This window comes from Ambystoma mexicanum, chromosome 11 (assembly GCF_040938575.1).
Source record: "Ambystoma mexicanum isolate Mex_15411 chromosome 11, UKY_AmexF1_1, whole genome shotgun sequence".
Lineage (NCBI taxonomy): Eukaryota > Metazoa > Chordata > Amphibia > Caudata > Ambystomatidae > Ambystoma > Ambystoma mexicanum.
Genome location: NC_090934.1, coordinates 219,134,669 through 219,154,078, shown reverse-complemented (window position 1 = coordinate 219,154,078; position 19,410 = coordinate 219,134,669). Strand labels below are relative to the sequence as shown.

General features: G+C 47.5%; 1 protein-coding gene across 5 annotated transcripts in view; it reads right to left on the bottom strand.

The window, feature by feature from the left end:
- WDTC1 (WD and tetratricopeptide repeats 1) overlaps positions 1-19,410 on the bottom strand; it is a 1,302,054-nt gene that overhangs the window by 396,271 nt on the left and 886,373 nt on the right. For all 5 annotated transcript variants that reach the window (XM_069622886.1, XM_069622890.1, XM_069622889.1 and 2 more), the window contains 2 exons: positions 17,141-17,376; positions 4,852-5,020 (listed from right to left, as the gene is read on the bottom strand). In XM_069622886.1, coding sequence (XP_069478987.1) covers positions 4,852-5,020; positions 17,141-17,376 — 405 coding nt within the window. The remainder of the gene's footprint in view (positions 1-4,851; positions 5,021-17,140; positions 17,377-19,410) is intronic.

The following is a 19,410-nucleotide window of genomic DNA, read 5'->3' as shown; positions in this document are numbered from 1 at the left end:
ACGGCTATTAATAGGCCAGACAACGGTCTGACTAGCACCTTTGATGGCTGCGTTTAGATAGATCATATATCCATCTAACATTGGAGGCTCCCGGAGCCATGTTTCCTGTAAACAAATTAAATCAAAGTTTCCTGATGTCAGGTCAGTGTCGAGAAAAGGTGCGAAAAGCCTCTTGTATTCCAACTTGCCAGCTTTAACTGTCTCAGCCCTTTATTTGTTTGACATTATGGTTTGCCTATATTTTTGGCTAATAATCCTGCCAGCCATTTCCAGTTCTCTTCCAGAGCTTTTTTTCCATGGTTGGTTTCTCTTTTTCATTGCTTCTACGTCTGTCAAAACTCGAAGAAGTACTAGATCTTTTTTCGTCATCTCTGAAAGCAGACTGTGAGATTGTGGAAACTCAACTGTGGTCAGATCATCCGATGTTAACGATCTCAAGCACGGCACATGATGGAACAATCGAATTACATTGGCTCAGTTGAGGGTGAGTGTAAAGCACCGGAGGGGGGTGTCTGTACTCCTGCTCTCCACATGGGAGAGGAGAGGGACAGAGGACCCCAGCAAAGATTCTCTATTTTTGGTAGCAATGGACAAGCAATCAAGGCTTAGCTCTCAGGAGGTGATGCAGGCTGGTTCTGAAGTACAGTGTAGTCCCCAAGCACCCACAAAGGAATGTCCACACACTGTATTAGTGAACACACAGTCTCTTTATATAATTTAGGTTCACGGTTATATACACAATCACAATAACTCACTTTGTGCTCAGTTAATCTACAATGGAAAATATATACACAGTTCTATGTGGTACCACAATTACTATCAGATTTCATTAAAGTGCATCAACTGGACTTAGTTTAAATGTCACACAAATCAAGTAATAAAGAGAACCAACAATAGATATAGGAGGAAAGCAGTTGGTTAGAACAATTGGCAGAATACTGGCCCCGTTACCTAGACACAGTTCTGTATGAGGATCCCCCCACCTGGGCAACCTGTAAATAAAGATATATTGTACAAGTCCAGTCCATATATTGTTCATTGTTTTCCTTCTAAATAGTTCTACAACCCCGATGTACTTGGAATAGCAGAGTTCGACGTCGGGTCGCCGACGGATCCTTCTTGAGCGGCTCCCTTTAAGGCAAGAGCCACGGATCCTCGAGATCCCCTGAGGAAAAAGGGTGAACACTGTCGCTGCGGCAGAAGCTTTGGTTCTTGCGGTGCTCGTTGACGATCGGTTGAAAACGTCCTGCAAGCTGAGGCATGCGGTGCACCTCGACAACGAGTGTTTGTTGCCGCAAAGAGTCAATGAAGAACTTCGTCCCAGCAAGGGCGTCGGGTCATCGGAGTATGGCGTCGGCAAACGGGACGGGACCACGGCTGGCTTCAGTAGTTTCGTCGGCATCTCTGAGGTCTTCGGGTGGTGGGAAATCCACCAGCGGTTCTCTTCGCTCGTCGGCAGCCTTGACTTTCTCCGGCAGGATGAAAGTGGTCGACGAGGATGAGCAAGGGAGTCCTTGGATCAAATGTCTTAGGCAAAGGAGCACTGAGGCTCCGGGTGAAGACGGCGGTCGGCGACGGCGGTCGGCTGCGGGGGATTACTGTCAGTGCTTCGCTTCGTTCCCCTCGGCGGCCCCCTTCTGCGGTCAGCAGCCTTTCGGAGGGCTGTCTACCAGGAAGCTTCGGCAAAGATCAGTTGGTGCACCATGGTCTCCTAGCCAGGTCCTCTCATGGACCAGTCCCTTGAAGGCACAGCAGCTTTCAGATTAGCGAAGGATGGCAGCAGCAGTTGTTCTTCCAGTGGGCTTCAAAGTTAAGCATCAGTTTCAACTTGAGCTTCTAAACTGCGTCAGTTTTGATGTCAGTTTCTACTTCAGCTTCTGAATGATTTCTAGCAGTGAGAGGCCCCCAGATATAGTGTTGATCTCCCATTCACTCTGCTGGGTCACACTCAGGCAACCAATCACTCAGAAGGGATTCAGGCAGTCAGGCAGCCAATCGGCTCACAGTGCATTCAGGCCATTCTTCTCCATCCAGGCACTCGCAACACAGAATGTGGATTCGGACAAGCACTCTGCCATTCAGCACTACACAATGCATTCATACCAGTTTCGGGCAGGGCTGTCTCAGTCATTGTGTCAAACACCAGAAACTAGACACCCATAACACAGAATGCGTATTCGTCACACACTCCATTCACCCAGGTGCCACCCCACGGGTGTACTCACAACATACAGTCATTGGGAAGGCTCCAGCCATACTGGCCTGGACTTCCCCACAACACCATATATGGAACTTCCACCCAACAGCCAGTCAGGGGGAAGGGAAAATGTCAGGGCTGCCTGGGACTTCAGGAAAAGTAAGGTAACAGGCGACAGAAAACAAGAGGCCACAGGGTCCAGTGATTCCAATGACAGGGCCTGGGCATCCCAAAATGGAGGATGCACAGGGCACCTGTCAATTCAGCACAGAGCTGCCATCAGCCCGTACCGTGCTCTGTGGGCCACCCACAGGTGCCAAAAAACATACACTAGGAGTACAGGGTCGTACTCCCACCCATGGGTGCCATAAGGGTATCCCAAGGGTCTGTTCACCAAACCAAATACAGGTAGATCCACACCGCCAGGAGTCCCACATGAACTCCTGCGCGGAAAACAAGACTGAACATACATGATAAAGCGATAAAGGACAAGGAGGCCCTGTCCCTCCGATACATTTCCAGCTTCACGAGTCCATCGTTCTGAGGAGTTACTCTTTCTAATGCCAAGCTTAGAATATATTTGGCTTGTCCAGAATTGTTTCTTTCGTCCCGATGCAGTTTTTGAGTGTGGGGCTCACTTAGATCTCTTTGTTCCCCCGATCTTGTACTTCACTGTATACCTCTTAAATGTATTCTCACCATGAAAATATCTGCATTAGAGATGTTCAAAAATGTGCAAAATGTTTATGGCCTTATGTGTAAACTGCTCGGACTGTGCAAAGTTTAAGTTTAGTTGTGGGACTTTGCCTTTTACGCACTTGACTTGTGAAGTGTACTGGCACAACATGCCCTGAACATTTATTGTTGTCATTAAACAAACTTAAGTAATTTACCATACTTGCAGAGATGATTGAAGACAACCGTTTGCAGCTAGCAGCTGTATGTATTTACACAGTACACAGTGACAGACCATGGTCAGAAGAATTTTGTGAGACACAGACCACTGGCTCAGAGATTACAGCACGATGAGGCAGGCAGCTCAGAGAGAGAGACACGGGATGGCAGGCGTCATGCTGACGCTCGGACACTGCCTGGGACTCAGGGTGCGAGGGCAGAGTCGAGTGTCTGTTTCACGTGGCCAGGCGGCGCAATGTCATCAATCAAAACAATAGGCCATTAGCACACCCACCTTCAGGATGCTGCTCTGGGCCTCAGGCAGCCAAGCCTAATGGTAAATGAAAAATCGGTAGGTTTTAACAGCAATATCGGTAGGTGGTAGGACTGCTTAAAAAGCAGTAGTCTACTGCCTGAATCGGTAGTGTTGGCAAGTACGTGCTGCTTCGGCTTGTGTCGCTTCCCTTGGCTCCTCTGTGGCCGGTGTGGTTCCGGTCGCTGCATCCCATGGTGTCCTGTGGAAGCCCTGCCTTTCCTGGCAGCCTGCCACAGCCGCCTTGCAGCAGGCCTCTCAGGTAGTTTCTACGGTGACGTCGTCCTCTGGTGCGCCGGCATCCCACTCTGGTGCTGCCATCACTGCTGCAGGTAAGGATGCACAGGGAGGACATCTTGCACTCAGGCATCACCCAAGGGCAGGATTCAAATCACCCCCCACCCACCCACCCGCGGACAGGGCCTGTCACAGCGCGTTGTACTACGGACAGAACTGGCACACTAAACACGTGTTTAATGAATACATTATCATACTAATTCGCTAACTGTAACATGACCTTGCTTGAAGATAGCCCTAATGGGCGAAACACTTGCCGGCATTGATAGAACATTACATGTTTGTGCCCTTTATGGGACAGAAATAGTTTTTGGGGAAAAACAGTTTTATAAACAAATTCATTCTTACTTTTTAGAATCAATTCGTCTATATCCCATATACTGAATTCAACTAGTGCGAACAAAGCCGCCAGGCCTTTGTTTTTACTTTCATTGTTATATACGTGGTTAAACATCTAAGGATCTAATGCTCTCTGAAAAGTTTTTGATTTTGATCACAACATATTACTCTTGTGGCATTGACGTCCATTCGAATGTGTTAAGTAGAACATATAACATGCCAGAAACATTTTTTTATTCCCCACTCGAAGCCCATTTGGCAAGAAGGTGATTACCTCTTGGGACTTTCAAAAGGGTATTCTGAAAGCTTCATACTGCTCATTTAAATGCACACCTATTGTGGTTACTGGTATGCATTAAATATCCAGAACATGAAGCCTAGGATTGTGTGGTAATAGTCCTATCTAACGAGTCGGGAAGAAAGTCTGGCTTTGATAAATCCCTCCATTTATGGGTTAATTCTTGAAGATCCTAAATTAAACTGTTCCACCTTCACATTTGAACAGAAATAATTGGTCTTTTGCGCCAATTAAGAATTTAATGTATTACTTTCTCTGCAAAGCGTTATGATGGCATGCAGTGAAAAACAATTATCTAAAAATTGATTTTAAAGCAACACATTTGAAAAAAAGTATTTGCAAATGGCACAAAATTAAAGGTGACCCTGTGGGAAAGCAAGCACAATTGTAATTAAATCCATGAACTGGGATCCGGCGCGCGCTTCGAAACTCCCCAAATCCTTAGCAATCTCTCACCCAATGTTCCTGTTCACTATGCCCCAGCTAGGAATAGAGAAGCAAGGGTAAGCATACCTGCCAAAGAAATTTGCCTCCTTGATGTCAGTAGTGGTGTTGCAGTGGCCGCAGTAGCGGTGTTTATAGTCGAAGCTTCTCTCCCTGAGCACCATCTCATCCTCCGAAAGGGAGTCTTTCCTCCCTGTGGCTCGCAACCGAATGGGGGCACCACCTTTCTTATCCTCTGCTGCAAGAAAACAAATTGCAAGAAGGGGTTGATTGCTTAAACTTCCAGTAGGGGCACAGATGTCACTGAAGCTGCTCAGGTGAACTAGGACATCCGAGATGGGGGCAGGCTCTGACGGTTGAGGCCCGTTATGCAAGATTGTGTGCAGTATCCTTTGGAAGATTACAGCAACCATGACCTCCTGGAAATAGGGAACCCAACCTTTGGGATAAGTCTATACTACACAGGTTGGTAGTGTGGCTGAGCAGACAAGTTTATCTCAGGAGGGGTCAATGTGACCAGTAGGGTTGTAACACAGAGTTTCACATTGACAGTTATTGAAATGAACACTTACTCTCAAGGTTTCTGGATTAAACAATTATTAATTTATTTAACAGTCAGTTCTATAAGCCTTCTTCAGACGGGAGCAAGATATGTAACAATTATAATACACTTCAAAACACACTGTTTTCTAAATCAGATGATACCCATTGGGGATGGCACACAGACATGCCCTACACCCTCAGGTGACAAATAGCTAAGACACTGTGGACATTGATTTATAACTGGTACATTTAGAGCAATTCTGAGTTTGGCCGCAAAGTTTTAGATAGGGGAATAAAAGAAATGTTAACAAATAATTCATAAACTGGTAAGTACTTTTAAAACCATCCAATGCAAAGTAAATTAACCCTTTCCTGGGGGAAAGGCAAAAGCACAAAGTCAGAGGTGGTAGAGTCTCTCAAGAAGCCAGGACAGTCAATGTTAGTTGAACAAAGTCTAGGGGAGCTGAAGACGTTCTTTGCAGGTAAGTAAAAGTCTTGCACAATGTTTGTAGAAAAGTTTGTAGAAATAAGCTTCACTTGAAGGGCCACAGACGGGGAGGCTTGTGAGGGGCAAAGCTGTAAGCAACTCTGCAAGGGCAACCAAGACAAGTCTCAACTGAGAACAAGTAAGGCTACACAACAAGAAGCAAGTCCTATTGGGGTAACATTACCTGTGGTTAGAAGAAATGGTTCCAGCTGGCTTCTGTTCCTGTGTGGCTCTTCAGATCCTGTTACTGTGCCTCAGTCGTGGGGAAAAGATGGAGGACTTCTGGGTACTCCTTCAACACAATGGAAAGGTCGGCGGCATCAATGCGCAAACTTCAATTCCGCGGCACTTCACGGTTTCAACTTCTCGTGTCAGACAGCAAATAGCAACACTGTGGTTCTCGGATACCACTGCAGACTTTCCTCGCATCTGCAGTACAGCAATCTGCTGAGGTGGCTCAGGCTTGGTCAGTCCTGCTTCAGGAAGTCCTGAGTATCTTCCTGGCGCTCGGGTCTGACTTAAAAGCAATCCACTCGATTTGGTGCTCCTCTCCCTGGCACTTCGGTTCCAGCAGCAGTAGCAGTGGAAGTACAGCCAACTCCGAGAGGATGTCCAAACAAGTTCACTTTGGGGTTGATTGGACCCACCAACCCAGGGGGAGATGTCATCCTTGCAGGGCTTCTCTAGTCGAAACGAATTTGGAGCTTCAGCACAGCAGTCGGGCTTCACCGTGAAAACCAACGGTCCAGGAGTTGCAGCAGGCCTCTCTTCCAAGTTCTTCTTCGGATTCCTTTGTGCAGTGCTCGACTCCGCCTTCCAAGCCAAAAAGCCTTGCCTTTTATGCAGGTTTCTCCCATTCATTCCAGCCTTGCTGTCAATCACACAGCAGGGTGACTGTCCTTGCCGGACAGCCAGCCAGCCAATCACCTTTGTGTGCATTCCTGTAACCAAGGGGATTAAGCACAGGGAGTTTCGGGGACCTTCCTCACTTCCTGCCAGACATACTGGAGCCAGAGGTGGGCTTCACTCGTGAATCCCACCTAAGACAAAACGAACAAAGGGACCAAACCTGGTTTGGCGCGCAGAGTAAATCTCAAGAAGGACCTTTCCAGCAGGAAATGGCGAAAAAACAAGACAGGGGCCATTTTGACAAAATGGGCACCTTGGGTGCCTTACTGCAGCTGCGAACGCAGTCTGCGGTAAAAACACACAATGGTAGTAAAAAGTAAACCACTGTCACCAGCCATTAACTGTAGAAAGGGTAACGTAAAAATGCTACATGAGAAACTAAACAAAGGGGATATTAAGTAACCCCTCCAGCACCCTATGGTAAGATAGTGTGTGCTGGGTCTAGAAAGTTACAAAATGTAAGTAAAGTCAATTTCACTTCACTGCTCTTGGAAACAGTAGTTTAACCAAGAGAAGGTATTTAAACCTTTGGGAAATCTAAGAGATTTCCCTGTGTCACTGCACTGAAGGTGCTTTGTGTCACAATGATGGGATATAAGATATGGCATTTATAACGCGCCTATACACAAGTGTTTCAAGGCACGACGAGGCAAGGGAGGGGAAACTGAGGGAAGACAGACAGCGATCCTACTAGGCCAGGTGACATTGAGATCGCACAAGTGCAGGGCAGGGGGAAAGGGGAAAGTGCGGGGGCAAAAGGGAGGCAGCAGTGCAGTACATGGGATAGCAGTAAAATAAAGAAATAAATAGTAAAAGTGCGGCCAGCTGGTGGTAAGTGCAAGGGTAAGTGCAGACATTGGGTGTCAAGTGCTAGTAGGGGCTGTAGGGATACAGAAACAGACCCCGAGTGCAAGGGTTGCCAGGGGGGCAGTGCAGGTGTGCAACTGGCATGGAGTAGACCTGGGCCAGAGATCAAAGGGTAGCCAAGTAACCAGTGCAGTTTCAGAATCAGCCCGGAGATCAGCAGGGGAAAGGAGGAGAGAAAGCAGAAGCAAAGAGGAAGGTCTTGAGGTGCTTGAGGCCAAAGAAAAGTCTCGCAGTCCTGTTTTGGATGAATTGCAGAGGGCAGAGAGTAGAGGCAGAACGATTAAGAAAGAGGCTGTTGCAGTAGATCAGCCTAGAGAGATCCAGAGCTCTGGAGACAGTGAGCTTCTGGGGGAAGGAGAGGAAATGAAGAATACCTCTGAGGAGGTGCAGCTTGTAGTCTGACTTCTTAGAGACGTCCTAGATATGAGGAGGGAAGGAAAGCGCAGAGTCGAAGATGACCCGAGGGGGCTAAGAGAGGCCGGCCAGAGAGTGACAGGAAAGGAGGGAGCAGGTGTACTGATGAGGAGAATCTCGGTCTTACTGGCATTAAGGCAGAGATCATTGGCGGCACACCACTCCTGGATGGCGGACAGACAGTCAGTGATGAGAGAAGGAGAAGAGGTGGCAGAAGGGAGCCTTAAAATGAGTTGAGTGTCATCTTCATAGCACTGAAAGGTGGGGCAGAGCGCAGCAATGCGGTGGGCAAGAAGTGCCAGGTATTGGTTGAACAGCCAGGTAGAGAGGTTAGACCCCTGGGGAACAACACAGCTAGAGATAGAGGAGAGGAAGGACCCAAGTTGGACCTGGGAGGGTCGATCAGAGAGGAAGGAGGTCAGCCCAGCCAGGGTGTGATCGGTTATACCCAGGTTATCAAGGAGACGGTTGAGCAGGATTGCATGGTTGACCGTGTCAAAGGCAGAAGAGAGATCAAGTAAGATGAGAACACAGGGGGTTATGGAATCAAGGTTGGAGGGCATGTCTTCACGGATGTTCAGGAGAGCAGTTTCCGTGCTTATGGTAGCTCTGAAGCCAGACTGATGGTCATGGAGACAACCAACAGATTCAGAGTGAAGATTAAGCTGTGAGATGGCCAGCTTTTCCATGAGTTTTCCTAGGAAAGGAGTGATGGAGATTGGACGATAGTTAGCCGGGCAGGAAGGGTCGGCAGGGGGTTTCTTAAGAAGAGGGTGCACAAGTGAGCGCTTCAGAGGGTAGGGGAAGACTACAGTGGCAAAGGAGTTGTTGCAGAAATCAGCCACAGCAGGAGCCAGCGTGTCAATGTGATCATTGATGGTTTTGGAGGAACAGGGGTGAACCTGTTTTGAGACTTTCATAGATCAGACTTTTCTAGAAACCTTGTCTGAGGAGAACAGGGAAAAGGCAGAGAAGGAGGGAGGAGAGGTGGCTGAGGAAGAGCAGGGAGTAGAGGGATGAGGGGGGAGGAAGACAGGATGTACTGATTTTTAGAGATGGAATGAGAAGCCAGAGCCATGCAAAGGGCCTCGCAGGGGACAGGAGAGGTAGAGATTGCAGAAGGATTGGCCAGCTTCTTGCAGATTTTAAATAGTTTGGCCGAATTGTTAGAGGCCGCGGAGAGACAGGCTTGGATGTGGGCTCTCTTCTTGATGCGGTATTGCCTTTGTAGGAGGTGGCAGGCCAGTTTTTCAGAGGATGTACCGGAAGCACGCCATATCCGCTCAGCCACCCTACACTTTACAATGTAAAGATGATACCTATGAGGCCACCAGGGGGCGCAGACCTTATGGAAGCTTAATCCATCGTCTCCCTCCTCAGGCTACAATATGCTGGGAATGCAAAAAGAAAAATTAACACAATGTCCATGACCTTTGGACCAGCTAAGGGTGAAGCAACTAGCAAAATCGTAAAGGGATTTGTGGAGGAATCAGAGCGCCGACGCCGCCCCCCCGGCCTTCTATTCTCAATTTTAAAAATGGCAGCCGCAGCGCGAACTTCAGGCTGGAGAGGACTCACTGAGGCTCAACGAGGCTAACACGCCTACGTTAGCAGGGTGAACCGGAGCACAGAAACAAGAGGCATGCAGCAGCGGCAGCAGGAGGGAATCGGGGGCGTGAAACCGAACAGAGGATTTCAACGGACCAAGGTACGTCGCCCCTCCCCCATCTCGGGCCTCCACGCGTACAAAGCCGCTTTACAAACCCTGTGGACGCGTGTGTTCCGGAGTGGCCGGAGCAGCGTTCTCCCCCAGCCCCCCGAAGGAGATCAAGATAGGCATCAGCCCAGCACACAGTGAACCACCTGTGGGGTCAAGCCACGGCCAGCGCCCCAAAACTCTGATTCCTTTTGGCAGAGAGGGGGGTGGGGCGAGCTGGGATTCGGTCCCCCCCCCTTCCCACCTTACAGCATCAAACGTTGATCCTCAGACAGCAGGCCAAGTCCATACCCATATCGTTCATGGGCGCTGGAATGTGCAGCAGCATCGTAACCCCATAAAGGCTTGCCGCAGATGCCATTAAGACACCATTGGCCCACGGCAAGCAAAGCTCCTGAACGCCGAATAAGACCACATACCTGCAGGCCACAGTCGCGAGCTCCGGAGTGAAGCAGCATAAAGCCCACCTGAAATCATTTATTAAAGTCAGCAATTGGGGGACGGACACTAGTCAGCCGGACACCCTGCACCCTGATTTACTTGGCTACTGCTTTCAACCAAACAGGTGGAGCTACTAAAACAGGCAGAACACCCCACACCTAAGTCTGTCTCATAAGAGGGTGGTTGGAGGGGGAATAACAACAAAAACCGCAGGCTAACCCTGGTCTGCACAAGACGCCGACCCCGAGGAACACTAAAGTCAATGAAATTTGGTGGGCTCACATAGTAGCAATATACCACAAGTGCCAACTGAAAGGAAGCTGGACCCATACACTTTAGCGCAACTGCAAATGTTTCGCCAAGCAGACATAGCCATGAAATCAAACGAAGGCCTAATTCAAACTCTTTACGAGGTTGTTGAACCCCCAAAGCTGGAATCTGATAGGGTGCACAGGGCGTGTGGTCCCCCACGGGTCCCCCGTTCGGTCCTTTTAAAGTGTCACTACTATGTCCAGAGACAGGACATTCTACTAAGGGCAAGGGAGAAGGATACGATAGAAATCGGAGGCACGAATGGCAAGCTCTATCAAGACCTCTCAGCTATGACTCTTGCCAAGAGAAGGGGTTGTCGCCCCCTTACGATCTGGTTACAAGAAAAAGGAGTTCGGTATCGATGGGGCCACCCCTTCTCATTGTCTTTTGAATACAGAGGAGAGGATTTTAGAATAACATTGATAGAAGAAGCGGAAAGAGCCCTGCAGCACCTCCGGGGCCCAGCAGAGGACATGGACACCGACTCCTGCAGCAAACCAACAGGGCCATCACCAGATTCAACACCGAAAGCCCCTAGAAGAGGTCGAGTGCAAAAGTAATGAAAATATAAGCGCCTGAACACTCTGTGATGTTATATACTGAATCTTGTTTCTTCCGCCCTGCCGTTTCTCTCTTGGGTTCCTGTATGCTGTTAAAAAAGGAAAGTTTCTCCTTTAAGCAGTGCTCGCTTAAAACGGATGAGAGATGGTCTGGGTTTACCAATGTTCTTACACACTGTTCCCCAAGCATGTACACAGTTGAATGTTTATATGTCCATATAACGCCTAAGGATGGGCATCTTCAGAGTGGCCCTTCTTAATTTAGGGTGTCTCCATCAGCGACAGGGAATGCTAAGTTTAGCTTTTCTCTGGGAAGGGAGGGTTGGGTGCGGGAGGTGGGGGGACGGGCAATTAAAGGAAGGGGAAGACCAAAGCCACATCGTTAGACCATGCGTACAATTAGCATTAACAACGTAAAATCTCTGTACTGCTAAGTGTAATGCATACTATACTTCTAAAGAAGCAAAACATGAAGGCTACACACAACACATTTGCACTCCACTATGTTCAGGCTTCACGTTATAGTCTTTGGATCCCTGAATGTAAGGGGACTGAACTCCCCCCAGAAGAGATCTATGCTAGCAAGACATTTTAAAGAATCTAAACATGATATACTCTTCGTGCAAGAGACAAAATATACCCAAGGAGGTGAGCGCAGAATTGTGGGAAGGGATATAGGTGATACTATATGGGCCTCAGGTCCCAACAAAAGAGGAGGGGTAGGCATCTTGCTGAGAAAATCCTTGGCACTCCGAATAGGACACATACATAGAGACCCTCAGGGTAGATTTGTAGTGCTAAAGGCGGAACTGAGGACTCGCAAAATAACTCTCTGTTCAACCTATGCCCCAAACCAGAGTCAACCAAGTTTTTTTGAACCCGTTTGATTTTTTAGAGGACTGGAAGGTGGGCACATTGATTTGTGGGGGGGATTTTAATGTTGTGGCGGAGAGGGAAATAGATTGGAACCGGATACGGGGGGCCACACAGCCACCAAGCAACTTGCAAGGAAATCGATTCCTCAGCCAGCTGAAAGAGCACCATTTATTTGACAAATGGCGCACGTCTCACCCCAAAGTTGAGTTATACTTTGTTCTTCCCCCCGCATCAGATTTACTCCAGAATCGATTATCTTTTACTGGGGCCAGAATGTGAAAGTGAGATCTTAAAGACGGCCATAGAAGTAGTGGCGTGGACAGATCATGAGCTATGTACCCTTGACTTGGACCTGGGCCCCCCCCATTAGAGTGGACAGACGGTGGATCTGCAATGACTTCTTGTGTAGAGACTCTGTTCAAAGAGACTCTCTCGGAGGCCATTGAGAGTTACTTTGAGATAAACTATATGTGGACGGCATGTCACTCAACACGATATGGGAGGCAGCAAAGGCCACGATAAGGGGAATCCTAATATCTGAGGGTGCGTCTAAGAAGAGGCTCAGGCTGCTTAGGGAGGCGAGTCTAAAGCGCGATCTCCGTCAACACTCCGCCCAAGCGGAAGACAGGTTGTCTCAGATTGCTGAGAGGAGTTAAAAGACATTTGGAATGGGAAGGCACCAACACAACTCAAATACCTCAAACAAAATATTTTCGTGAGAGGAGATAAAGCCCAAACAATTCTTGGAAACCGGCTACGAAAACAGAGAGCTAAGAGGGCCGTATACAAAATACACAGCGAAAACAGAGATGCGCCCACAGACTCCCAAGAGATACTGGAACGCTTTGCGAGATTCTATGCACAGTTGTACACTGTGGAAGGGGAAAGCACACTCCCAACAATTGACATATATTTGGCTGCACTCCCCCATCCTCCCATAGTCCAAGAACATCTAGAAGCCCTAAATGCACCAATTACCACCATAGAGGTTCAGGGAGCGATCTCCAATCTGAAGGCGGGCTCAGGATGGACAGGATGGCTATACCAAGGCCTTTCCCCCTTCCTTGCCAAGCTATTTAACTTGATCTTGATGTCAGGCCAGGCCAGGCTCCCAAATCGTTCACTGAGTCAATCATTATAGTCATCCCCAAGGAAGGTAACAATCCCTTAGACTGCACGTCATACCGCCCAATTTCCCTTATTAATGTGGATGCAAAAATTAATTCTAGCATCTTGGCATCCCGCCTTCCCCTAGTCCTTCCCCAGCAAGTCCATACAGACCAGGTGGGTTATGTTAGAGGTAGACAGGGAGCAAATAATATTAGGAAATCTTTAGATTTAATGGCCAGCCTCTGCGAAGCCGACGATGAACCCCTTCTACTATCACTAGATGCAGAGAAGGCCTTCGACCATGTTGAATGGCCTTTTTTAAGGGTGGTATTGAAGTGGGTGGGGTTGGGCACAGCGTTGACGCAGGTAGCTGGTGCACTATATCATACAGCCCAAGCCAAGGTTACCATCAATGGCATTTCTTCAGCTCCCCTCGCCATCACACGAGGCACTAGGCAGGGCTGTCCGCTCTCCCCCCTGATTTATGCCCTCGTTGTTGAGCCCTTTGCCCAGGCACTGAGATCAAGCCCTTTAATTCATGGTATGACACTTGTAAACAAAGAATACAAGTTAGCAATGTTTGCCGATGACAATGTTATAACTTACCCGCACGTCAGAATCCATCTCGGCCCTCTTTCACAAATTATTAAAATACGGGGCACTTTCTGGTTTTCGTGCAAACCTACAGAAAACAATAGCAGTCCCATTGAGAATAGATGGTAGCCTCCCCCAATCTTTAGACGCAAGCTGGGTCTTTCGGATACAGTCCCAAGCGGTGAGATACCTAGGGGTAACAATCACTGTATCCCTGGCGGACCTCTTTGATGCAAATTATGTACCCTTATGGAAAGCCATCAGAGACGATATTAGTAGATGGTCTAAATTATCTCTGTCTTGGGCGGCGAGATTCACCTCTATTAAGATGAACATCCTGCCTCGATTCCATTTCCTTTTTCAATCTCTCCCGATACTTGTGCCGGAATCCTTTCTTGCCGAAATTAAACGTACATTATTGGAATTCTTGTGGGCTGGTAAAAAGCCTAGAGTCCCCTATTCCACTCTCATTCTACCTAAGGAATCGGGGGGTATGGCATTTCCAGATCTAAGGGAATATTACAAGGCCTCCCAACTCCGCGTCCTGGCCGACCACTTATGGGAAAACTCTGAGAAACAATGGGTAGCCATAGACAACATTCTCTTCTCACCAGTTACATTGGGGGAATGGCTGTGGGTCCCCCTGCCAGCCATGACACGAAGAATTCGAGAACACCCGATTTTGAATGTATAGTGGTCATTATGGAGCCCTTCTCAAGCCATGCGAGGAATCACTACTTGGCCTTCCCCGCTAAGCTGTGTTTGGTTTGCCCCCCATTCAGAACATTATTTGTGAGGTCCACCGCTTTCAGAAGTGGTACAAGGCCGGGCTCGTGAGAGTGGGGTAAATGTGGAGGGAGGAGTGATACATCACTGTAGAGGACCTTCGGGAGGCCTTGCAGGGGATTGATATTTCTCCCATGCAGTATCTTCAGTTGCGAAGTGCCTTAAAGGACCCCTGCAGGGGCGACTCTCTTCGGAGATCCCTAACCCCATTTGAACTAATCCTAAGCATCCCCCAAACTACAAAAGGCCTCATAGCCCGCATGTACAAGGGCTTGATCACCAGAGGCCACCTAACCCGCCCGTCGTACAAGGCAAAATGGGGGGGCGGAATTAGAACTAACAGATCAACCTGGAGCTTGCAAGGCTATACGTAGAGCAGTCTGGACAACGTCAATCTCTACACAATATAAGATGCATAATGCGCGCATACTGGTCAGGTGGGATTACACTCCTAAAAGGCTGTCCAAAATGTTCCCAAGCACTCTCCCACCAGTGGTGGGGCTGCAGTAAAGTGAAAACGTACTGGAAAGAAGTTCTGGGGTGGATCCAAACAATAGACAGGATTCCCAGAGCTCTCACACCGGCGCTCATCTTGTTTGGGGTGGAATCCGGTGAAGACGATTCCCATGTAACCCTCTCACACATGCCACAAAACATATTATTGGCAGCCGGGGTATGCGTAACTATTAAATGGAAATCTGCATCCCTTCCCTCCAAAAGAGAGTGGCTCACTAAAGCACACGGAATCTACGAGATGGAGAGCCCGACAGCTGCAGTCACGGAATCTCGCAAGAACAGACTCAATCTGGTTACCCTTCAAGGAGTTTTATGCAGCATATTGGGATCCCATCAAACTAACTGTGTGAAATCTTAACTAAGAATTGATCAACAACCGCATAGTGGAGCCCCATGTCTTATACATTCCCATGATACAGTGGGACATTAGATGAGCTGCATCTCAAACTAAATGCTTTTTGTGACTTTGTTTCCTATTTCTTCAATATAGAAAATGTTTCTGTTTATCCAATGAGTGTGGGAGAGGGAGGAGGGTGAGAAAGGGAGGAGGGTGGAAGCTATGAATATAAGTTGCTGCATTCTTTTTTGACCACTACATTCACATTTTTCTGCGTTATACTAATGTCTTACTGACCTTTACTGTGAATTCAACATGTAATATGTCAGACTCATTTTAAAACCAATAAAGATCATTTAAAAAAAAAAGATGATGCCTATGGAGTCTGTCAGACTCCAAAGTCAAAAGAAACACAGAGTCCAAATCACAGGAAAATACATGAGTGGGGTAAAAGGTTCTCACAGTCTCCAGGTTAGAAATTAAAAGTCCTAAAGTCCAGTAAAAGAGCTGGGGGTCTATAAGGTAGAAGGGAATATGCACATGCCAGAGAATTCTCCCTAACAAGGCCATATTTTCAGAGAGTATCTAATACTCATTGGGGCAGGAGGATTCAAATTAATGGGGTAGGTTATTTTCTGGAGGGTGAGAGGCGAAAACTCTTTCTGAATAGGCTGAACTAGCCCAGGAAGAAAAACCCATACAATAATGATCTGACCGCCCTATCATGCATGTGATTCGGAAAAGGTTAAAATAAGTCATGAGGGAGACATGATAAGATCTGATAGAGATAGGATTATTCATCTGCTGAGAGAGTTTTACTACAATATCACCCTTAAAGTTCCATTATTCCTTCGTGAAGTGGGGAAGAGAAAGCTGAAGAGTAAAATCATAAAAGGAAATTGGCAAATACACAAAGAATTATGTGCAGTGAATCTCACAGATGCCAGTCAACACCAACAATGAATAGGAGCATGGTCTCCCACTCTATGCTACCATCTCAGAGAACAAGCCAGATCAGACTAACAAGTGGAACAAAAACAATTCTCACTTTTTCTCATCACTAGGGGTTGAACAAATAAGAAAACAATGCCAATAAGTATACAGAGCAAACCAAAGGGGGGTGTGGGAATCTCTCTACCAGCACAAACACAGACCAATGACCTGTTCTTGGGTGAATAACCCCTGGGAGAGACTCTACCAAGTCTTTAGCTCACTGTCCCTTTCACAGAGAAGGAATTTCCCCGCATATCAGCCTTTGTCCTGCCCTGGGGCAGTCCAGCACCGTATACAGAGGAGTTAATTCCAAACAAAGAATATTGTAGTTTTCACCGGCTTTCAAGGAAATACACATTATGCACCATCAGGAATTCCCCAGATCTACCAAAGGTATGAAACTTCCACCAATTATCATGCATTTCACCTCATGTCAATGGGTTTTAAAGCTTTCACCGACTGGTATTTTGATATTTAACCCTTGCTGAAAGCAAACGCGAACATGCTAAATGAATAAACTTCACATTGGTTAAATTGTCAAAGTGTAGTTTATCAGGGTGCATGAGGATTCTGAATGACCAAACGTAAATATGGGAGTGCTGATTCTCAAACAAAGAGATGCTATGTGCCCATGACATCTTGGAGACACATTCTCGGTTTTCAATGCAGACACTTCAGGGCAGAACTAGTGGAGGTGCTATTTTTCTAGTCCAGTCAAGGGTGCCATTCTTCTAGTGAGGAAAATGTAGATGAGAAGAGAGGAGAGGTGTTGGTCTAGCAGCCTTGACATGGCAAGGTAGAAGTAGGAAAGTTGTCTTCTTTCTAGTGCAATAATGTAGGACCTAACCAGGGAGATGACTTCTCCAGGTAACAGCAAAAAACCATGTTATACTCACAGTTGTCACTTTTGGAGCAGAGTGCTGCCTTGATGTCACGATCCAGAGCATCACAGGCACTGCTGTGAGCCTGTTCTGGGAACTTCCCTCTGAAGTCATCGAGACATTCCAAAGCTTCGCTGACATACTTGAGTTCAAAGAGGCAGCGAGCCAAGCGAAAGTGGGCCTTTAGGTGCAGAGGGTTCAGTGAGATGGCTTTCAGGCAGTCTCTCAAAGCATCATAGTGGTCGCCGTCCCTGAGAAGACAGGAGAGAGACACTCAATGCAAACACAGGAGCAATGGTCACATGTAACAAAATCAACAAAAAAAAGGAAACATAAAAAGTGGCTGCCACCAGCCCCAAGACCACAGAGACACGAGTACCATGAACAAACCTCGACAGCACTAGAGGAAATACACACAACCGGACAAGAAAACTGCTCACGTACAAGGAGTGCTTCATAAGAATACACTGGTCATACCACTTTAGTCAGAAGTGCCAATACCTGAGCAATGCTGCAGCTTTCTAGCCATGCAGGAACCAGCACTCCACAGTACTTGTGCGATAGAACCATCCAAAGACACCACTACATTAGAGGATATGAGAATAAGAACCCGGGCTGGCAGACTTAAGATTACACAGTGGCACCTGCAGTCTGCTTCTGTACAAACCTGCACAAGCTGAGTTTAAATGAATCTGAGCTACAGACACCTACTACACATAAAAACTATGCCCAAGCTACTGGAGCACCTAACCAAGTTGCTGCAAAAGGCGGGCACATGACACCCTTCTCAGACAATATCAAGCTTACTGCATAACACTGCATGGAACTATTTATGATGGTGTGCTAGACCGCAGTGTTTAAAGACTGCTGTACTCACCTCTTTTGCAGAGTAGTGTGCTGCCTTTTTCAAAGGTTCACACACTCGGCTCTTGCACTTATTAATGTATTCACCTCATGTACATTTCCGCAGACGACACTCCTACAGATGCCCACACACTTTGGATCCCTGCATGCTCGTACTTTGCACATTACCATTATGGACAACCTGGCAAACTACTGCCCCGTCACTCATCAAACATATGTTCGCAAGATCACCAAACCATCACGCACCAATTACACAAAAGGATGCCTTACACAACCTCACAACGGTCCGGCTCCCAACCAAAATGCAGCATCGAGACCGCCACCATCCAGGTCATTGACTCAACATGGGCAAAGATGACCCAAACCCTCTGGTCCTGCTCCACCTCCCTGCTGGATTCTACATGGCTAGAAAGAGCTACTGAAAAAGGTGTCCTCCTGCATGGGATTCAATGCCACAGTCCTTGGATGGTTTGACTCCTATCTTACCAACAGACACCAGCTGGGCAGCTGCAGATCCCAACAAGCACCAGTGGCCCGAGGAGCCTCACAAAGCCCCATCCTCTCTCCTGCCATCTTCAACCTTTACATGGAGTCAATAGGACACTTGTGGCTGAATTCAAGATTAAAATCTACCCATATGTTGATGGCACATTGCTATACCAGAGGATGAACTGCCTCAACATTCTCCAATTGAAACACTGCCTCACCACCATTAGCTTCCTGGAAGGGGGCGCTGGTCAGTAAAAGCTCGGAACGCGGGCTTTATTTTATGTTATAGGCCTGTGTTCCAAGCAGTCTGAGTACTGATGGCCTGCGCCCCCTTCCCTTTCCTGCTCCTCCCACCCCTCTATGCACCGACGTAGTTCACACGTGGGTGCGAAGGGTGTGTTTTAATAAATATAAAAAATTGAGAAATCTCATCTTGTGGCTGACACCAGGCTGCATTTCCCGAATCCGGTTTCCTTGTTGATCAATTCAAGGTCTTCAAAGACTTCAGGAATACTGCGCAGCGACGGACCGCAAAGTAATATTTCTTTTTCTTTTTTCATTTCGTTCGCTAGTGGCGATATAATCTTCGGGGGTGAGCTGACTGCAGCCAGTAATGACACTGCCGCCTGCGTTAAGGGACCCTCGCTTCACTTGGGTTCATAACTTGAGTGGCAGCCGTTACCAGCAAGGTCTACCCGCCCCCTCCGGGGTGTCTCATTTAAGCCTGGATGTCAAGTGCTTAATTGAAACTCAACCCTACAAAAACGGTGTTCATCCTCCTCAGGGCAACACCACAACACATCAAATCTCAAATCTGACCGACACAAAAGAAATCTCAATGACTTTTCCACCCCAAAGAGCGCCTCAGCTTCACCATCAATTGCCACCTCTCCTTCAAAACACAGATTGCCAGGAAGGCACATACAGCATGG